Source organism: Corvus hawaiiensis, chromosome 6 (assembly GCF_020740725.1).
Source record: "Corvus hawaiiensis isolate bCorHaw1 chromosome 6, bCorHaw1.pri.cur, whole genome shotgun sequence".
Lineage (NCBI taxonomy): Eukaryota > Metazoa > Chordata > Aves > Passeriformes > Corvidae > Corvus > Corvus hawaiiensis.
Window position 1 is genome coordinate 22,540,147 of NC_063218.1, and position 20,830 is coordinate 22,560,976.

Consider the following 20,830-nt stretch of genomic DNA (forward strand, 5'->3'; position numbering starts at 1 on the left):
CCACAGCTTCTACCTCTTCCATCCGCTGTCCTATGGGATGATAGGACCCATGGCCTCCGACCCTAACAGTCCCATGGCAGGGCTCCGGTGGATGGACTCCTGGGAGTTCTAGAGCAAAGGAAGCCTGGGAGCAGCGGATCAGAAGCATGAGGTCTACTGCATGTCAGGCTCATTCTGGTGCTTTGAAGACATGTGACTATAAAATGCCCTCTCTGGAGAACTCGGGGTATAGTAACCCTGTAGCTTTGGCATTTGTTTGCACTGCCTGCATTGGAAGATGCAGAAGATGAGAAGGTCCCCTTAAATTAAAAGATTCATGTCCTGAATCCTTAGGTTATATTAATGGACAACTGGCTGCCTAAATGCTAATTCTTTGACGCAGTACATGTCAGTCAAACAGCAGTGGCATTCCAGCAGCCAGACCGGTACAAGTTGGAGGCTGTCTGCGGTTGCATGTACACTCCATGTGTTTGTGTGTCTTCCTTCTTGTAATCTAAGCACTACTACAGTTTGAAGCACTATAGGACTTCTATCATGATTAACAACTTTTCTTATGGTGAGGTTTTTTTTTTTTACTGTATCTGGGGACCTTCATTCTACCTGCCTTGGCTGTCTGTAGGTTTTTTTGTTCCGACCCTGAATTTTTGAAAAATTTGACTGAAAGGGTCTATTTGAAATCTCCTGAGCCATTGTGCCTTGCCTGTCTCACAGGCCCTCTGCAGAGATGGAAATTGTTTATCCCTGTATACTGCCTTGCTTTCTGGTCACCTTTAATCATTTAAACAACTCACCTAGCAGGCCTGTTTCCAGAGCCAGACTGCTCTAGTTCAGCTCTTTGTAGCTTCTTTCCAGTTCTGTCTGAAGCTGCCAAAGAAATTACAGTGGAAATGGCAGGTGATTTATTTTCAGCTCCAGTACACTGTGGAGACCAGCATGGCGGTGTACTAGAGACTGTAATGATAGCTTGGAAATCTTACAGACAGCTGTCACTCAGCTTTTGTTCCCAGCTATTTCAGTGCCAGTGCCTGTGCTTTTAAGGGAAAGCTTCACCTCAATGAATGTGGCATCTGCAAAACTGGCTGCTGGTGCCAAAGTATCTGCTCAGTGTATTCCCATATTGAACAAGTTCCTTCTCTAGACTGCTGAACATCAAATGACAAGGAAATGTGAGGCCAGGCAAAAATTCTTTGTGAGGTGTCAGGAGCCATTGGATGTTGAATCCACCCCTTCAAAGAAAGAAGAATTTGATTTATCAGGTGCCTTCGTCCTGTGTTAGGTGTATTTTTATTGATGTCCCTTTTTTTCTATTTCCTGTTCTTCATCCAGTGTCAGTTTCTTGTCGCAGTTCAAGTTGCTACCTTGTAGCATCCAACGTGAACAACACTTAGATCCCAGCTGTGTTCCTATCTCAAGAAGTAATACTTGAAAAACTCTTCTGTGTATGTTCAATGAACTCATGCCTTCTATTTCAGAGTTCTTGCTTTGCTTCACAGCCTTGCATCAAAATTACAGGTAGAGGGAGAGCAGCAGGTGCATGTGTCTGCCTTTAAACATGGACTGTGCATTTATTTCTCTTACCAAATCTTGGATTCCAGTACATTTCCTACCACACAGAAGGGCTGCATTAGCATAGTTGTGCGGGGTGGGGGGAGGGACGTGACTAGACTCCAGTCAGACTTGCTTTCATTCTTCTTTGGTAGAGATCCGTGGCATTGTTCAGTAAGGCAGCTGCTTGCTTTTGTAAGGCTCTGGCTTGGTATGTCACATCTCTCCAGAAGATGACTCCTATAGGTGCTAGCTCAGATGGGATGGACCTGTGCTTTTGGTTCTAAAGGTTTTGAGTTGATCACCTGCTGCTTATACATGGTGGGAAGTCACTGCAATAATTAGCCGCTGGGTTTGATGATTATTTTCCACCTGTTATTGTAGGAAGTGCTCCTACCTGCATGAGCCAGGAGTTCACAGAGGTGATACATAGGCAAGAAGGATGTGGGGGAAGGCTGCAAACTTCTTCAGAATCTGCCAGATCTGACAGCAGCAGCAAATTAACTGTTGGCAATGTGGAAGGCAGACAGTGCAGTGCTGCCTTGTAGCAATGTGATCCAGCATCTTCTGCTCTTGGTGAGATTATTGACTTTATAATACATTGCTGTCCTCAATAGGAGCTTTTCCTAAGGTAGTCCATTGTCATGGGGAGGATTTGCCAGAAGAGCTGGCAAAAGCCATGATTTAAAGTGCAGAGTTTTTTCCAGCACATCCCCTTAGCATTAATAACAAAAAAAATCTAGGAAGCTCGTGAGTGTTTTGGAATTACAGTTTCTAACACTCTTTATTCATCAGATTAAACCTTGGGAATGCAAAAATTGTGTTAGTAACTTTGTTTTTTTCAGTTATTATGAAGGGGTCAGTTTTGTAGGAGTTGCCTGAGGAAGATGAACCAGTCTGTTCTTGGCTAGGGTCCCTCCATCCTTTATTATTAATAATCTTTTGGATGTGGATTGGCAGCTGAGTGCTGAAGGCAGCAAATGTCATGCTCCCATCCCACCTTCCTATGCACAAGTCCAGCTTCTGTTTCAATACAAACAAAAGGTTTATTTTTCTTTAGGTCTGTCACTTCAGAAATTCTCTTGGGAGCATTTGATTGGCATTGAGACTAATCTATTTCTTAGGTCTTGTGTGCTGGTAAGGGGGTGGAGACATACAGTGAAAAAAAAAATCTAGCTGTTCCACAAGGGGGAGCAACTTCCAGCAGAATTTTTATTTTTGATCTGGAGTTAAAAGGATTGAAAGGTCTACATTGAAGACTAAAAGCAGACATTTCCTCTGCACCTTCTGGACTCCAAGGGTTGAGTTTTCAAGTAAGTGTAAATTGATGCAGCTCTGTCTTCTTTCAGGAGAGAAATACTGAAAAATTATTCTAGTTAGAATTTGACCTTCAGTATTTGCTTCTTAAAACAAAACCTGTCAGGCCATTGCTGAAAGATAATAGTAACTGATATTTTGTGAGGTCAATAAAATACAATAATTTGGATTCCCTTCCTGACTCTGTCTTGAAATCTCTGAGTGGTGCAGACATGAGGCAGTGGGTGCAAGGCACTCCTCACTTTCAGGATGGAATTTGGGCTGCTTTGGTTCAGTTTTTCCGGTTGGGCTTGTGGAATGAGTGCAGGTTCATTTTGAAAGCTGCTCATTAGTTGTCCTCTCCAGTCGTGTGGAAAATAGCTGACGGTGCTTTCTAAAGCCAAAAGGTGCTGTTCTCTGGAGCAGCTGCTCTCTTTGAACCTTGCTTGACAGGGCTCCTTTTATCACTCACAATGTATTTCATCAAACCGTATCCATAGATTCAAATCATAAAAAGCTGCAGGCTGCCACGTTCCCTGCTTCAAATTCTTTTTTGTATGTAAACTCTATTTTCAACTCTTGAGTCTCTGAAGGATAGATAGAGGGCCTTTAGGCTCATCTAGCATTATCCTAAGCAATCCATCCATCTTAAAAGGTTTCTGTTAACAGTCGCTTCAGGACATCGATACGCACACATCTATTCCAGCAGCAGGGACTGGCCTATTTCCAGGAACTGGACTACTCATGCTATGAGACACAGATGTGACTCTGAGGAGGATTTGAATGGAGATTTCTGTTCCAAGGTTGCTCTTGGTCCAGGTGGAGCACTTTGTGTCATCACTGTTTGCCGTCATTGTTCGCAGCCCTGGGAGCCACCACCACTCTCTAGTCTGTATAGGGTTTTCTTTTTGCATCTTGATAGGAAAGGCTGATTGATGCACAAAGGGCATTGATAGGATATACTTTTTTATATCTTCCTCCTTCCTTCTGGTTCTTGAAGTATACCCAAGTACAGGACATGTCTTTGCTTTCCCCAATTTTTGGGCTATGCATCCATTTCGTACAGGTGCTGGAACAAGGGGTAGGACAGGACATCTTGTAGTAGCCTGAGTGGATGAATACCTGTCACATGTACTGAGAGCAAAACCAGAACCTTGTTATGGAAAGGTAAACATGTGTTACTTGATAGTTGCCTCCCATCCCTCCTGAATCCCTCAGAGAATTGTTTCTAAGGGACTTGAGAGCAAACCAACTGTTAACATGGAAACACAAGGCATTTACCTGAAATTCTCCATTGCCGCGCTGAGCAGCTTCCCTTCCATGCTGTGACTGAGTGAGCCTCTGGGTTGGCACTCTGCACAAGCACTATTTCCTCCTCTCAGGGTCCTGCTGGCAATGTGAAAACCTCCTTAGCAGTGCCCTGTGTTTCTGCTGGCTGAGGAATGTAGGTAAGGTTGCTTTTTTCCTCCTTTACAGCAAGTGACCCCATAACCCCACACATGGGCAAGTGTGTCGTGAAAGCAAAAACGTGTGGACTGTTAGAACAACATAAGGCTCTTCCCTGCTGGGAAAGGAAGGCTGAGGATAAGAACACCACCTCCGTAGCATACTCGCTTTGGGGCGGGGCTGTGGGCTGCAAGCAGTCAGGACTGAAAATTCTCTGAAGTACCAAGATCTTGGTTGTGTTGTTGGTTGCAAGTTGCTTCACTTTTTAAACTTTTTTATGCTCTTTACTTGGATGTCAAGGGCTCTGGTTATCATGAGTAATATCTGAAGTGGTGACATATTAGCATAGATACCACTCCTGCTGAATTTGTAATTGATCATAAAACTTTGCCAAGCGAGCTTACTGTGTTTTACAAGAGACACTGTTTAGAGCCATCCTTGAAGAACTTGCCCCTGACTAAGCAAGAGTTTGGAGCAACAGTGAGAGGGGTTCTTCTGTACTTCTGTCCTATATCCTGACCTTTCTTACTAATGCAGCCGGTGGGTGCGTGCGTGCATCTGTCCATGAACTGAATTCTTCTAACTACAGTGCAGTTACTGTACCGTATGGTGTAGATGGCAGAATGTTCCCTTGAGCTATAAATGTGTTTTGTACAGGTGATAATGAAAAATGAGGTAGAATTTGGAACTTAATTTTGTAATAAATATCTCTTCTTTAAAGCAATCTCTTTTTGTCTAGGTCTTGGGGTGGGTTTTTTTCCCCCTTTCATCTCTTCCTCACATACATGCTTGAAGTAACAACGTGAACTTTAAATGGACCCATTGAAGAATTTAATCTAGGATAGTGATGATGTACATCAGCTTTTAGCACACAAGTGTTGCTGGACTGCAATTCTAGGAGATCAGATTTTACTGCAATCCAAGCAATGTGTTCGTAAGCACAATAGAAAGTGAAACTGGTACATTTGGACAAGAATAAAGTACTGTCTGTTGAAGCGGGTTTATTTCTCCCTATTAAAGATGTGGTAAATTGTCAATAGGTATAATAGGTCCATTTAATGGGTATTTTCATCAAGCTTCTGACAGTTACCTATCAACACTTCATCTGACAGGTCAAGCACTTCATTCAGGAACCCAACATTTTTCTGTAAGTTGTGTTCAGTCCGTTCATAACGGTGTTCATAACGCCAGACTGGTGCACAGTTTTGTACAAATGAGGCCCTTGCTGTGAACTAAATGCGGGAATCTGTAATAAAACTGAAACACTGAAAATCAGATTCTGGCTTTATACAAGGCTGTAGTGAGGGGCTGGGGTATGCTTTTGAGTACAGTGTAATAAGGGGTTGCTTGGGGTGGAACTAGATGGGAAGAACCAAAAAACAGCCACCTTATCTGGGACTATGCATTGATGCCCAGATGAGTGCTGGAGGAGAGCCAACCAGTCAGTTTGGACATGTTCCGAGGGCTACTGAAGTGCAGCCAGGGCAGCTAGGAACTGGACTGTGGCCTGTACAGGGTGATACAATAGGCTATTAAATGGTTACTGAAAAGCCTATTGACTTCTTGTATTGTTTCACACAGTGCAAGCTGGTCTTCGGATATTGTCTGATCAGGGCTATTGTTCTGGAAGGGAGGACTGCTGATACAGAAGCTGTGCTAGAATGTAGGGAAATGACCAAAAAAGAAGGAAGTGTTGTTCATAAAATGCTGATAATATCTGATAATATCTGAAGTAAAATTTTACTTCTCACTGCCCTCTAAAGGAAGAATGACTTCTTTCTGCAGGTAAGTGATCTCACGTGGGTGAACACTGGTAACTGCTTCCAATTTCCACTTGATTTGAACCTGCTGGATTTGTAGGCTTCTAGATTCCAGCCATCAGCCCGTTATCTGTTCCTCAACAAGAATGAGGCTTTTTTACAACCTAGTGTTTTAATACAGATTTTGTGCTCTGTCTTCAAGATGCCTCTTAATCTTCTATTTTCTAACCAAATAGAAGCTGCCAATGCAAGTTGCTTCCTTTGGCCCTCAATCTCCCATGACTCCGTTCTCATTTTTTTCGGTTTACCCATAAGGTTTCCCAAACTGCACCATGTCTTCCATCAGTCTCCTCATGCTCATATGCTGAAATCATAGGGATTTCATCTTCACTACACCCACCACTGCTGCCTGGTTTATGTCCTAGGATTGTGGCTGAACACCTTGGAGTTGTTTTCTAATACACCACCACTAACTCTGTAACTCTGGCCCATGTAAAGCATGCTCTGGAAATAGAACGTTTGTGCTTTAGAGAAAGGGTGTAAGTCTAACAAGCATTATAATAGTTGTAAATTGCTTTTCCATTGTTATCCTTCTTGTGTCATTGCTTTATCTCTATATTGCATCCAAAGCCCATCATCTTGTTGTCATGAAGCTGACAAAAGGTAGTCTTAAGTCTTCATTCACCTGACCTATTTTTTTCTCCATATATTTTAGGATGAGGTGGTCTTGAAGTACCTGGGTTTCTCCATTGATCAGAATGGGAGTTTAGATTATGTGTCCTTATGAAAGCATCAGTGTTGGATCAGCTGAGTCACACCCTGGCAGTGTGCTGGTGCCTTGCAGTGCTTTAGGGACAATAACTGTTCAGTTACTAGGTGGAGAATGAAAGCAGCTGAAAAGTGGGGAGAATCAGTTAAGATGAGAATGTGAACATGCATAAGATCATACATTCTTGGCTTGTATCAGAAACAGTGTGGCCAGCAGGACCAAGGCAATGATTGTCCCTTTCTCAGCACAGGTGAGGCAACACCTCAAATCCTGTGTTCAGTTTTGGGGTCCCTCATGTCAAGAAAGACATTGAGGTACGGGAGTGTGTCCAGAGAAGGGCAACAGAGCTGGTGAAGGGTCTGGAGCACGAGTCTGATGAGGAGCAGCTGAGGGAACTGGGGTTGTTTAGCCTGAAGAAAAGGAGGCTCGGAGGACCTTATTTCTCTCTACAACTACCTGAAAGGGGGCTGTAGCCAGGTGGGGGTTGGCCTCTTCTCTCAGGTAATAAGGGACAGGATCAGAGGAAATGGCCTCAAGTTGTACAGGCCAGGTTTAGTTTGAATATAAGGAAAAATTTCTTCACTCTGAGAGTGGCCAGGCATTGAAACAGCCTGCCCAGGGAAGTGGTGGAACTACCATACATTAAAGTGTACAAAAAACACATAGATGTGACACCTGGGGACATGGTTTAGTGGTGAGTCCAGCAGTGCAGTTTGCAGGTGAAAAATTCCTCATTGTACTGGAGAATTATTTTTGACAAAGCCCCAAAACTGGAATGGCTTAGATAGGTGCGGAGGAAAAGGTCTCAAGCCAGAAGTGTCCCACACGTAGAAGGAAAAATACATGGGGTTTGCTTTGAGACCAGATGGCTGAGTGCAAAGCTGAGATATGGGAATGCTGGCACAGCCCTGACATGAAGGAATGGGTGCAGTAAAATACAAAATCTTTGTTTTAATAGGTCATATAAAAAATGCTATTCCTGGAGACAACTACTGCAGGTCAAATGTTTGTAAGAGATGGCCTAATCAATAGTGTCAATTTAAATTGCAAGGAGGAGAACAGAGAGTGCAAAGATCAGAGAAAAGACGATCAATGACCACTTGAGAGACCAGCAGTGCTTCTGACTGAAACAAGTCCAGGGGGGAGCTACAGAGGAGTCTCCACAATGAATCCTTTTACAAGCTTTTGCCATGATGTTTCAGCAGCTGAAGGATGAGCCAGTCCAGATGCATAAGGACAATCGGAAGGAGATCCAAGACCATATGCACCATCCCTAGATAGGACAGAAGCCCAGTAGCTGTGCTAACACAATGCTTGCCAAGTTGCCAGGCATATTAACTAGAGCACCATGTTGAGCTAATGAGGCTGGAGAGCTTTTTGCTTGCATCCCACCAGCTTGGGGTGCACATACCTCCAGAGCTGTTATGGTCTTATGACCAAATTCAGCTTGTGTGTCAAGACTGACATGGTCTTGAACTCTTTGAACTCACTTTGGTAGAGTGATTTACAAAAGGCAGGGGTTGCTTCCTGGAAGATTAGCCTGGTGGTGTTGGGTTATCATTGTGCTAGGGAGCTCAAGGTGAATAACATCTGGGGTAAGGTCTAAACATCTACAAGTGCCAGACCTGGTCCGACAGCTCAGTGTAATCCCCTTTGACCTTTCTCACCACTTCATGTCTGGTCATCCCAGGACGGTTTTCACCTGCCTGTACAAATATTCCCTAGCTGGCCACAGGATATTCAAGATAAACCTGGGGATGTCTAGCAAACTGAATTCAAAAAAAGTTTTTCATTTTAATCTGCTGTTGAGTCCTCTCTCTGCTCCTTCTCCCGCTGCCTATCCCTCTCCCTTTAGCCCAGATCCCCACCAGTGAGGGTGGTAGTGCTGCCCTGCTCTCTCCACAGTCATGGTGGCAGCAAGCAAGCTCTGCAGCTCATCTTAATCATTTTATGTACAAGATTATTATCTCCTGTATTGCTTTTGATTCTTGTTATGTAACCGTATTTCGTGACTTGCTTTGCTACTGAGCTGTGCCGCACCATGGCCTGAGGGGGTAACTTGAGAAGACTTTGGGAAACATTGCATGATTTCTGCTCCCACCTGACGATGGTGATGGGAGTCTGGGAAAAAGAGAACCTGTCATAATCTCTGGGTTTGAGGCTGGGGACAAGGGGAAACAAAGGGGATTAGTCAAGCCCAGGACTCTGTATCCTAAGTGAGCAGGAAGCCTGAGGCAGATAGATCAGAGTGTCATTATTCATGAAGACTCACAGATGTAGAATTGGAAATGAGGAGGACTTCAAAGGGAGATACGGGATTGTTAGTGCAGCAGCTGGGATGAAAATTGACAGTGCCACAGCAGCACGTGCAAAGCAGTCACCCCTGGGCCAGGCAGATAGGGCCTCCCTGGGCAGGGAGGGTTGTTCTCCAGATGCTGTGAACCCGGAGGGCTGGGCTGGGGACTGGCATTTGCAAGCTTGTTCCTACTTCTGCCACACTGTTTCACGAGACTGGGCAACTTTCTTTCCATGTGGGTAAACTGAGGCACTGAACAAGTAAAGCTGACACTTGGCAAGGGAAGTTAAGAGTGTTGGTACTGTAACGTGAAGCAGCTCTAGATTACAATAATGAAACTCACTGCAAACTAAAAAGATTATAAATTTGTGTTCTCCCAAAGCACAAAAGAGCATTCTTATCCTCTTTGCATGTCAGCGAATTTCTCTGAAAACCTCCCTCCCCTTTCTTCAAGTGATCTACCAATGATTTTGGAGCAGTCTGTGCTGCTGACCTGTTTGTTCTTCACTCATGAGAGTTCCAGGGACCGTCTTGCAGAAATCCAAGAGCAGTTCAGGAAAGAGCTGAACTGCCAGGTTAGGTACATGAAGCCAAGGGAGCTGGGAACCATCACAGAAAAACCTCAGACCATGGAAACATCTGCAGTTCTCAACCTTTTGCTGAGATTCTCGTGCTTGAGGGCTCACAAAACATTTGGAACAAGAAGAGAGGTTTTCTTGTTTGCTTCCTTGTGCTTAAATCCTCTCTGGACTTGACTTGTGCTCTCAGCACCTCAGTGCTGTGACAGCAGGAGGAACTGTGACAGCCTTGTAGCTGCAAGGGAGAAGCTGTTTTGCACACAGGCAAGAGCACCGTCTCTCCCAAACCCTCGGTCTTTTAAATCACTTGATTGGTGGTTTGGATGTTTCTTATCCCTGAGCTCTCCCTGTCTCCCATCTCAAGTCCCTCCTTGCAGATCCTTCCTCCTGTGTTGGAAGACCTGTGCTGCCACAGGGGGAAAAATGCTGGGTTTATTAAGAGAGTGGAGATGCATCCATGCCAGAAGGCAGCAAAGGGATGGATTCCCTGTTCAGATGATCAGGGAAGATGGGGAAACTGCTCCTGAATGTATCCTGCCCAGAAAGAGCTGTTGCTGGGGGGCAGGGAAGAGTTCTTAGACTCTGCTGTGTGTCATATCTATTTGGGGTTTGGGTACCAAGAGGTGGGTGGGAATTTGGCCAGACCATTGCCCCTTTCATCAGCTGAGGCACCCATATTTTCCATGGAAGGAAGGCATATCATTGCTGAGAGAAGGTGCAGGGGGGAACATTTTGGACAAGAGCCACCATTTTCTTTTGCCATCATGGCTTCACTGCTATTGTCTGAGACACCCTTTCCATCAGGAACAATGGCTAAACCTGTACTTAGTTGTTGCCCTGGGATAGAGTAGCTGATATGGTGCCCTGTGTGGACGGGAGAAAAGGTGTCCCACATCCCAACAAATCTTCAGGAACTGATCTCTGTTAACTACAACTTGCTTTTGTGGATTTTCTCTTCCTCCACTATCAGCCAGCTCTGAATATATTCAAAATGTTGCTAGGCAAATAATCAGCCTTGGTTGTTGCTCTGACTGTACATATGTGCTTCAACTCTGCTCCTCAGTATCCCGTGGCCCGGGATGACTCTCCATGCTCCTTTCCAGTGCCCTGGCAGCACTCCACTGCCTATCTGTTCTACCCTTTATTGTTAGCAGGGCCAGGCTGAACTGTCCAGCCAGGCTCTGGTGAAGCTCCACATCTGTGTGGTTGTGACAATCGGCTGAAATGTCAGAGTACCTTGCGCAGATGACATATGATGACACTTCTTGCTTGTTGCTGGTTCGCTCGATCAGCCGCAAGATAGCTAAAGGTTAATGTTTTCGTTGGCTCTGCAGGGCTGGTCTTCTCCGCCCTGCTCGGATTAACCCTATATTTCCCGCTGCTCTCCCAGCTGCCCTTTCAGGCTCCTTGCAGTTTCAGCGGTTATCATCACAGTGACTTATCATCAGTGTGAACATACCCTTTGAAACCACACAGTTAAGATGCTGTTTTATTTGACTCCTTAGTCCCATCTGACAGTACCTTTTTTTTTTTTTTTTTTTTTTTGTATTTGTTGCACTCTTCCTTCAAGCGCCCAACTTTAGGACAGGGTTCTTCAGCTTCCTTTACTGCATGTGGAGCTTTTCCTATGCAGCATCTTATCTGGTCTGTGCTGGGAATGCAAGGTCTCAAAATCCTGAGAGAACAGGTAATTTATTTTGGCACTTGCAGAGCCGTCTCGGGTGGCTTCCTGCTGTCACTGCAGTCAGTGCTGTCACTCCAGCTCTATAGGAGAAAGGCCCCTGGGAGACAAGCTGGGGCTGAGAACATAACATTGTGCCTTTGAACTTGTCTCCTCCCAGGGAATGTTTTCAGAAGAACTTCCTTTCTGCCTACATTGAGTCAATGCGCTCCTGGGATGGGTCGGAGGCTGCTGTCATTTCTCCTGATTACCAGAAGTAAGTCTGATGTACAGAAGCAGAACTTGTAATAAGATCCGAACAATTGTTATTTTGGTGCAGACTGTGATGGTTTCAGTAATATTTGCACTTTTGTATTGCTGTCATCCTTCTGAAAACCTTAACTTTCCTGACTTCCCTTGTGCTGCTTGAGACCTCATTTGCCTTTTCTTGCTTTGTTTCCTCTGTGCTGCATAAATCCTGGCGCCAAATTAAGAAGTGTCTGAACAGTAAAGATAAAGAGAACCTGTGCATCCTGAACACATTTGACAAAGATGACATCTTCTCATCTGCTATTGACAACTTTGCCTGGTTCAGCTGGCATAATTAGCCTTAGACACGTACCTTGCAGTGTCTAGGATGCATCTTCCTGTGGAGATAGCAGATGGCTGCGTGGCATCCAAAGTCTCAGTGGAAGTGGCCAGGAGCAAGAGGATGCTGTGGAGCATCGCTGAGGCCCTCCCAAGCAAAGTTACACTCAGAGGGAGCTGTGCTGATGGTGAGCGAAGGTGGCCGGGTCCCGGTGGTCTCCTCGCTGGCAGGGCTCTGCCCTGTTGCTTCACTCGTAAAATCAGGACGACAGGAAATGTCAACCGTGAACCAGCTGAACTTTCTGCTCTGTCCCGCGGCCCCGGGATAGGGAAGTTTGGGCATTTTGAATTACTTTTTTCTTCCTTCCATCCCTCCTTCCTTCCTTCCTTCCTTCTCCCGAGTGGGAAATACTCGGTGAGCTCTTCCTTCCCCGGCCGGGGCAGCCGCGGTGGGGCAGAGTGTCCACGGGGCTCGGCGGTGCCGGCGGGCGGAGCGCGGGTGCGGCCACGGCGGGGGCGGGGGCGGGACCCCCGGGGGGCGCGGGGGCAGCGCCGGCACCCCCCCGGCGGAGCGAGGGCGGGCGGCCACAGCTCGCCGGCCCCTGAGCCCGCGGAGCCGCGGCACCAGCGCCTCGCCTCGCCTCGCCTCGGGCGGCGAGGGGCAGGGCCCCCGCCCCCGCCATGGAGAGCGGGATGCCGCTGTCGGGCGGGCAGCGAGCGCTGATCCGGGAGAGCTGGCAGCGGGTGAGCGGCAGCCCCGTGCAGCACGGCCTCGTCCTCTTCACCAGGTGAGCGGCGCGATGCGGCCACCGGCACCCCGGTCCCGGCCTCCTGCCCGCCCGCACCGACCCGTGCGGGAGGGATGGACGGGCGGGCTCCGCTTCTTGGAGAGAAACGCTTCCCTGTGCTTGGCGAAGGCGCGTGGCCGGCTCCCCTCTCCCGGCCTCTCTCCCTTCCCGTGGCTGGGGTCCGCGGAGAGCCGAAGCCCCTCCGCCGCCGAGCCGCAGGTGCCGTGCGGCAGCGGCGTGGGGCAGGGCTGGGCTCCGCTCCTCGCTGCTGCCCTACCTTTCCCACCCTTCGCGAGTGAGAACTTTGCCACAAGGAGACGGAGAGTGAGAGAAAAGCGGCGGGCAGGTTTTCTGCGTGTCTGCCCACCGATCCTCTGCCTTGTCACCGCGACTTCTGCTCTTCGAAGGGGCTGTGTGCCCGCTTGGCTCTGGGGAGAGTGTGGAAGGGGCCGCGCGGTCGTTCCCTGATCAGGGAAGTGCTGTGCAGCCCCAGACACAGACCTGGCCGACAGGGAAGGATCCAGTCGCAGGGCAGAGGAAATGGTGTGCCGGGTGCAATGGCTGATACCCAGCTTCTTGCCTCTCCAAAGCAGATTAATGTACCAATTATGTGAAGAGAAAAAAGGAAAAATCAATGAAAAGTCGCTTGAAAAGGACAGTTGGAGAGTTGATGAGCAGCTTCTGGAGTGAGTGGGATCCAAATCTACCAGAGCAGTGACAACAACGTGGGGGGAGAGGGATGCAGTAGTTTAATGTGCGGGATGAGGAGAAGAGAGACCGTCTTGCCTGAATTACTGGTGGCCTGTTATATCTACCTGGGTGGCTGCTACTGAGTCCCATATGTGCCTGACATACAGGGGCAGGGGGCGGGGAAAGAGGAGAAAGGAGCTGGTGATGGTGTCGAGTGGGGCATCAGCTGAGCTTTTACATGCCCCCCTTTGTCCAGATGGCTGCTGGAGCTTGGAGGCCTTCCCTGATTTGGCAGCTTTGGGGTTCAAGGGGATCAAAAAGTGGGAATGGGAGGAGTTGACACAACAACCAAGACTTTGGGGAGAAGGGCCAGGCTGGGAGGAACTCCAGAGGGCTGAGACTAGTTCTCAGGTGCCATGAACATGGATCCAAGAGCTGGGGCTATGGGCTAGAGAAACAGAAAGGTTTTTGTCTATAGGTAATCTGGATTGCCCCAAACTAAAACTTTTCAGAACTTTTGGATCTTTTACAGGTGGGGAGGGATCAGTAGGTGGGAAGGGAGGCAGCAGTGGGTTGTGGGTGTGCTGCTGATGGGGTGAGCAGGACTTCAGATAAACCTGAGAAAATGAGAAAATGGGGCGTTCTTTCTTGCTGTTGCAGGTTGTTTGACTTGGATCCTGACCTGCTGCCCCTTTTCCAGTACAACTGCAAGCAGTTTGCCAGCCCTCAGGAGTGCCTCTCTGCCCCTGAATTCCTGGATCACATCAGGAAGGTGAGAGAGGGGCTGTGGCATGGCTGGAGCACAGCCTCCATGGAGGAAGAAACCCTTAGGCAATGATTTGGGACTGTGGTGTGTCTGACCAGGGAATGCATGGGAAGTCTCCTTCTGAGATGGTAACTGCAGGCGTTGCTCATGCTAGCAGAAGGCCAGGACAAAGTGTCCTACAACAGCAGGGAGGGGATGAGAATGCAGATTATGGTGGCTAAGAGGCACCATGCTGATTTCCATGCCCTCATCTGAGAGTGGATTGCTTCCTGTGAAAGCTGAAAGAGTCCTTCCCCTACCATGGAGGTGTCTACCAGAGAGCTCACCTCTGTCCAGATGAGGACTGAAGCCCTGTGCTTCGCTGACCAGGAGGTGGCACAGAGCTGGGCAGTGGGCCAGGCTTCCCTGGACCCACTGCTATGGAGAGGCTGTTGGTGCAGCTGCAGAGCCAGAAGGCCCACAGCACCTCTCAGAGAGTCTCTGAGGGAGTGCTGCAGTACACACTCACCTCCCCCCAAAGCAGAGAAAGGAGCAATGGTGAGGAGAGGCTCAGGCATGCATACAAGTACACCTGGTCAGCAGAGACCCTTTGCTGAACCCTGAAGAGCAGTCATGCTGGGGCAGAGCTCAGCCTTGGCTTGCAGATGCCTTCACAAACTGCCTGGTTCCATCTTTAAACCAGTTCGGTGCTTTGCTTGCCTGTCTTTATTCCTTGTGTAGAGGCTGTTTCAGGACTGAGCTCCTCTGATAGCTGCAAGCTTTTTGTTATTTTCCAGCCTCTCTTTTTTGGTAAAGTTAAGATTATTGCCTTGAGCTGAAATAGTTCTTTGCTCTTGTTGGAGATAAATTGCCTGTTGAAATTATAGAGCACAAATCTATCACCTCTTGGCTTTGCTAAGGTAACCATGCCCTGCCTTTAATCTCTTCTTCTAATTTGGTGTGTTTGTTCCCTTCATCCTTCATTAAATCTTTTCTGTCCTGTTTCCATTTGGCTGTTAATGCTCCTGGGAGATTATGGTATATGTTTTACCAGACCACGTCAAGAGATCTGGCTGTAGTTTCCACCCCATCTCTTCAAAATACCTTGGCTGATCTTAGAATTGGAGTGGCCTTATTCACAATTGCACCATTTTGGCAAGTTCTAACTGGAAACTCTAGTCCTAGCAACTTCTGGGGTTCCCATGCCATTGTCCTGGGGTCCTAGGAGCTGTAATGACTGCATCAGCATTAGGTCTTAACCTGCAACTGCTTTGCTGTATGGCTGTTTATCCCCTCTGGGACAGGGTGGTCAGCAGTGCTGCCTGCTATGCAACTCTGGTAGTGTCCCATGGAAGGTTGTGGTGTGTGCTGCTGCCAGCCTCACTGATGTGACACACGCATCACAGTAGAGCAAGGGAAAGCTCAGAGGGCATCTGGGCTGGGAGGGGGTCAGGCTGACAAGGGTGAAGTAGAGGGTCAGACACTTTGTTTCCTCTGGGAGGGAAGCAGAACCTTTCTGTTAATGCCATTCTGCCTTTCTGCTCCTGCGCTAGGTGATGCTGGTGATTGATGCTGCTGTGAGCCACCTGGAGAACTTGTCCTGCCTGGAAGAGTATCTGTGCAACCTTGGCAAGAAGCACCAGGCAGTTGGTGTGAAGGTTGAGTCTTTCTCGGTGAGGTGTCCTCTCTTGTCCCGCTGTGGCTGTGTTTTCACCCCTGCCTGCAACCCTCAGCTGTCCCCATCCTTCTTCTGGGTCCAGCTGTCTGGAGAGAAAGCTGGTGGCTCGGGGCAGCCTGTCCAAGGTGCTGATACCAATGTAGTGACACTGCCCCAGTGAGGGGAACCCTTGAGCTCCCCTTGTTTTCTGCGCTTGCCCAGTAAGCCCAGGCAGAAAGGACAGATGGGACCAAGGCATTTCCACTGTTTGAAGAGGACCATGGTTTAGGACACTGCAGTCCCTCCCATGCCACAGGGTTGCAGGCTCAGCCTTTGCCCTGGATCCTTTGCATCTAATGCTCTGGGCAAACCTCACCCCACCTGGAAAAGGGAGCATTCACCTCTCTGTGTCTGCACTGGGATGGGGTTACTGCACCTCAGCCCCTGCTTCCTCGATGGCAGTAAGACCTGAGCATCTTCCATATTAAACCCTTGATTACTCCTCTCCTTCCATCAAGCATGGACAGGAATGCAGCAGGTTCAAGAAAAGCTTTCTAACCAACACATGATTATCATGGTATATCATTCCTGATATTGCTAGCTTTTGTTCTCTTCAGAGGGAGCAGGGTCCATTTTGTTCGGGGTAGTGATCCCCACCAGCCCTGCAGTGTGGGGGTGCTCCTGCATGGGGCTGCTCACAGCTCTGTGAGGAGCAGTGCCCAGTGGAGAAGCCTGAGAGGCATCGAGGCAGTGTGGGGTCTGACCCACTCTCCTGACATCCGGGCCTTGCTCAGCTCTGCTGCTCCACTGCTGTGCCAAGGGATAGGGCCAGCTACCTGCACCTGGGAGCCACAGAAATTGGATGTGTACCTTTCCCCCGGTGTTACATATGCAGTGTCAGCCTTTGCTCTCTCACTTCCACTCCCCACTCATCCATGGTGAGGGCCAGCATAGGGCAGGGGGAAGGGGATGACATGGGTTCTGGGTCCCCTCTGACCAGCCAGGGACTGGAGGGGCCTGGTACTGTTGGTAGAAGAGGAGCAGGTGCCCTGCATTGGCAGAAGTCAAAAATGTGACAAAGGGAGACAAGGGACTGCATGTCATCCTCTGGTGCTGAGCCTGACGCCTCCCCGTTTGGTTTGCAGACTGTCGGCGAGTCCTTGCTGTACATGCTGGAGAAATGCCTTGGTGCTGCCTTCAGCCCAGAGGTGCAGGAAGCTTGGAGCAAACTCTACAATGCTGTGGTGAAAGCCATGCAACGTGGCTGGGAGACCCTTCCAGAAGGGGACTAGATCCTGCCAGCCATCCCTGTCCCTGACCATGCAGCAGTCCTGAGCACGGGGAACACTCACGCCACACTCTCTGCCTCCCCCCACCTCTGTCTCCCAGTGTGCACCAGCCCATGGCTGTCTCCACGCTCACACGTGCTGTGGGGCTCTCCCGTGATTCCACCCTGCTTCAACACGAGCGTGTCTCTGCCTTTGCTAAGGGCTGGCAGGGTGCGTCCCTGCAGCGAGGCCTGGCAGTGCCACAGCACAGGTGCCACCCTGCCCCGAGTTCCTTAGGGAGCACCACCACCCATGTACCTACTCTGGTTTTCAGCTTGCTCATCTTCCCTCCTCTTGCACCCACCCTAGTTAGGTGACAGCTGGCACAGGCCTCTTGGGCTTATTTGCCTGAAACCCTGTTTGCTGTGCTTTACCTGCCAGGTCTGACACTCTTCAGTCCTCCTGCACTGCTGTACCTGGTTCAGCTGTGGCAGTGATGGGTTTGGCTCCATGCAGGGGGAAAGGCAGCAAGAGGGCGGGTCACACCACGTGGCTGTCCTCAAACCTTGCAGAGTTTTCCCTCTCTCCCTTCACCAACACATTACTACCAGATGGTTAATCCCAGTGCTTTCTTCTGCCTTGCCTCTGATCTGGATGGGATCCCTGGCTTTTCCCCATGTCAGGTTGGCCACAACCCAGTAGGTTTCCTAGGGATGCTTCAGGCAGTGGTGTCACATTAATCCCAAGATGAGACTGTGTTTGGCAGGGCTGGGCTGCCAGCTGAAAGGCTTTGTGTTGATTTGGCCAGTTGGCTTAACCTTAGAGCCATCTGAAATGCAGCAGCAGCAGTGTCTGTTTACTGCTTTATGTTAAGGAAAATAAAGTAAATCCAAGGAAAAGATGTCTTAAAATAAAAATGAAGGTTGCAATCGTGCCATGGCAACAACTTCCAGAAATTCTGGCTCTTGGCCAGAGGAAGCATAGCTGGAATCTTTCTGCTGATGCTGTCAGAATCTGGAGCGCTTCCCAGCTGCTCACAGTACCCATCTGCAGAGTTCCTCACCCTCATAAGACTGAGGAGATAGCATCTGCTAGAAGAAATCCCAGAGAATTGCTGAGAGGCAGCACCTGAGGGCTCTGGTGAGGGGGTTGAATGTGAGTGCTTTGAGAAAGAGTTCATCTTTATGAGGAAGTCACTGTGGAACAAGCAGAACCATGCTTCTAGCCACCACTAGCCCCAGAGCAAGGACATGGAGCAATTATTCAGTTACAGGCAGCACTTTTTTTGTTGCTTCTTCTTCAGGACAGGAGGAGCCTGGTGTTGAGGTCTGACATGGTACTGTCCTGGAGATACATTCCTCCTATTCTCAGATGTCCTTCACTCTGGGGCACGAGAAGGCTGCCTGCTCAGCGTGACAGGTCTTCTAGGCCCATGCCATGGAGGGGATGACGGGGTACCCTGTGAGATGGATCTCTAGTTCCCTGCTGCAAGGCCAGATGGTAGCCATGGGCTTCTAGCATGTAAAGAACCCTCCAGCTGTGTTTGGGACACAAGCTAATAGGTGTGAAACAGGCAGTGAACATCCCCATGTTCCTTGTCCTCCCCATGGGACTGTGTTCTGCCTCTGCAGCCCTGCAGTGTCATGGTGTGTGTCCTGGCCTATGGCTCTCTCCATCAGCTGGGTCAGGTGAAGTCCTCCCCATTCTTGCACCTGGCAGTCAGGGATGGAGGAGCTGGGGCTGGGGTGAGACACAACTTTGATGGCATGATATGGGGCACGAGGGTTTGGGAATGGGGATGTCATCTTTGCAACCCTGTTATGGGGCATCAGCCTTCAGCATCATGGGAGTGGGACACCTTCTGGCTCCGTGTGACAAGTACGCAGCTGTGTGATGGGTGGGGTGTGGGTGTTACTGCCCAAACCATCCCTGCTCCCTCTAGCCTTCCCAGCTCCTTGTCTTCTGCTCTTCTGTGCCACATTTTGTGTAACTCCCAAGAGAACTGAACTACTCTATGTGCCTCTTATACCCAGCTGTACTGTTTATTAAAGAACAACAGTGAGTCTTAGCCCTTTGTGATGCCTTGTGTTTATTTTAATATAAAAGTCCCAAGCAGACCTGAAAAAAAGGATGACAGAGAGGGGTTTACTGGTTTCTTGTTGATTCCAGCTTTGGAGATGTTGGTCACCAGGAGCACTTGTGTAGTGCAGCTTGACTGGCATGAGAAAGCATCCAGCAGCAAAAGCCTGTTGGGAGTTTTTTGTGCCTGGTGATTGAGTGGGTCAGCAGTGGAGGGGCTAAAAGACACCCTGCCACTAATTGCTCAGACCCTTCAAGTATAACAATCTCTAATGGAATTAGAATTTTAAGCCATCAGCTTAAAAATCTCTTTCCTGTTGTTCAGCTTCTGCTTTTGTTTTTTGACATAGCACTGGCTCACCTGTTGCTGGTCACCCACAGCTGGTCACCTGCAGCAGCAGAGCATGGCCTCATAGAGAAGTCCTGTCTGGCTCCATGGAGCATCCAACCTGCCAGCTGAACTGTGGAGTCGTTCTGGCAGCCCTGCCCAGGGAGCAGCTGGTGAGGATGCAGGAGGTTGTGTCTTCTAGCATGTTCTAGCTTTGATGTGATGGGTTTCCAGCCCTGGAAGAGTTGGGCACTGGATGCTGAAGAATGGTGCCTAGAGTGGGAAAGCCAGCTCAGGCTCTGTAATAGCATTTCCCGAAGGATGGAAATCCCAGCCTTGGCACAGGAGAGAAGTGAAAACATCTTGGGAGAGCCATGCTGCTCATCTAGGATGGGCTTGTTCCACAGGGCAATGTGTGATGGGCAGTGAAGGGCAAGGAGAGCAGCGGAGATCTGAATGCAAAGAAATACCCCCTTTGGGTCATTGCTAAAAGACTCCAACTCTTTCTGGCCTCGGGACTGGTGGTGGGAGCCCAAACCTGGCACTGCAGGGAGGGGCCACCACGGCAGCCTCCAGCAGCACCCCCATCTTTGCCTGTGCCTGCAGGGCGGTTTGCCATGGCTCCCACAAACTGCGCCTCTGCTGCGGCTGCTGCCCAGCAGGGATGCTCCTGTCACTGTCTGCCACCAGCCGGCACACTGGGAGACTCCATGCAACTGCTGGCCCTGGCTGTGGGGGATTCTGAGTGTGCAGGCTGCAATTAGGGAGCGGGTTCCTGAGAGGGTTCCAAGGTGGAGGTGCAGCGTGATGGGGCTGAGGGCCCTCGCTAGGCTGTGATGAGCTTCCTGGTGTGAGGGCCGGGAGAGCTGCGACTGGGGGCAATTACAGCCCTTGCTCACAGCCAGTGCTCCTGCCCAGCTCCCTGGCACAGCAATGCTCTGTGTTAACTCTGTTTACCACTCATTACAAACCATGGGGGGCCTCTGTAGGGGCGTGCAATGGGGGACTGGGGTTTTAAATTTTCCAGTTTTTCACCCAAAGGGAAGCCCTCCCCATGCCTTCTGCGCTGTGCCATAAACCAGAGTGGCAGGGCTCATTCCAGGGAAGCTGTGGAGGAGCCAGCAGGAGGAACCTGCTGAAACCGGAGGCAAATCATTCAAGTAGGAATTCAGGTAAAAAGATTGTATTTTGGGAGGGAGGAGGTGAGAAAAGAGCACTGTTTTCTCAAAATCTAGAGAAGGACTTCCAAAATGGTGTTCACTCCCTTCCCTGGGACTTGCTGGTGGGCAGTTCATCCTCAGATGGGATGGGTTCCTCCTGCCCCTGCCCCTTGCTGT

The 20,830-nt window shown here is 49.1% G+C and overlaps 2 protein-coding genes across 4 annotated transcripts in view; both read left to right on the top strand.

Annotated features, from left to right (window-relative positions):
* POMT2 (protein O-mannosyltransferase 2) overlaps positions 1–13,380 on the top strand; it is a 38,056-nt gene extending 24,676 nt beyond the window's left edge. The window contains exons 21-24 of one of the 2 annotated variants that reach the window (XR_007204054.1): positions 7–226; positions 11,532–11,627; positions 11,845–12,126; positions 13,320–13,380. Coding sequence is in view for 1 of the 2 variants with exons in the window: in XM_048305469.1 (XP_048161426.1) it covers positions 7–112 (106 nt within the window). In the remaining variant the exon portion in view is untranslated. Of the gene's footprint in view, positions 1–6; positions 5,012–11,531; positions 11,628–11,844; positions 12,127–13,319 lie in introns of those variants that run through there. The other variant, XM_048305469.1, reaches the window with a different exon arrangement.
* Positions 12,538–19,154, top strand: NGB (neuroglobin). Of its 2 annotated transcripts, none has more exons than XM_048305475.1 (4): positions 12,538–12,726; positions 14,077–14,188; positions 15,715–15,834; positions 16,964–19,154. In XM_048305475.1, the coding sequence occupies exons 1-4, from the start codon at positions 12,620–12,622 to the stop codon at positions 17,108–17,110; spliced, it is 486 nt and encodes a 161-aa protein (XP_048161432.1). In that variant the 5' UTR covers positions 12,538–12,619; the 3' UTR covers positions 17,111–19,154. The 2 variants fall into 2 exon arrangements, with proteins under 2 accessions (XP_048161432.1, XP_048161431.1); XM_048305474.1 differs by lacking the exon at positions 12,538–12,726 and adding an exon at positions 12,759–13,412.
* Positions 19,155–20,830: the final 1,676 nt, after the last annotated feature.

What these genes read in the sequence shown, in the direction of transcription:
- NGB (XM_048305474.1), top strand. Translation starts at nt 13,267, where the DNA reads ATGGTGTGCCGGGTGCAATGGCTGATACCCAGCTTCTTGCCTCTCCAA. An exon ending in TCCTGGATCACATCAGGAAG is followed by an intron (nt 14,189 to 15,714) that starts GTGAGAGAGGGG and finishes CTCCTGCGCTAG; the next exon opens with GTGATGCTGGTGATTGATGC. An exon ending in TGAAGGTTGAGTCTTTCTCG is followed by an intron (nt 15,835 to 16,963) that starts GTGAGGTGTCCT and finishes TTTGGTTTGCAG; the next exon opens with ACTGTCGGCGAGTCCTTGCT.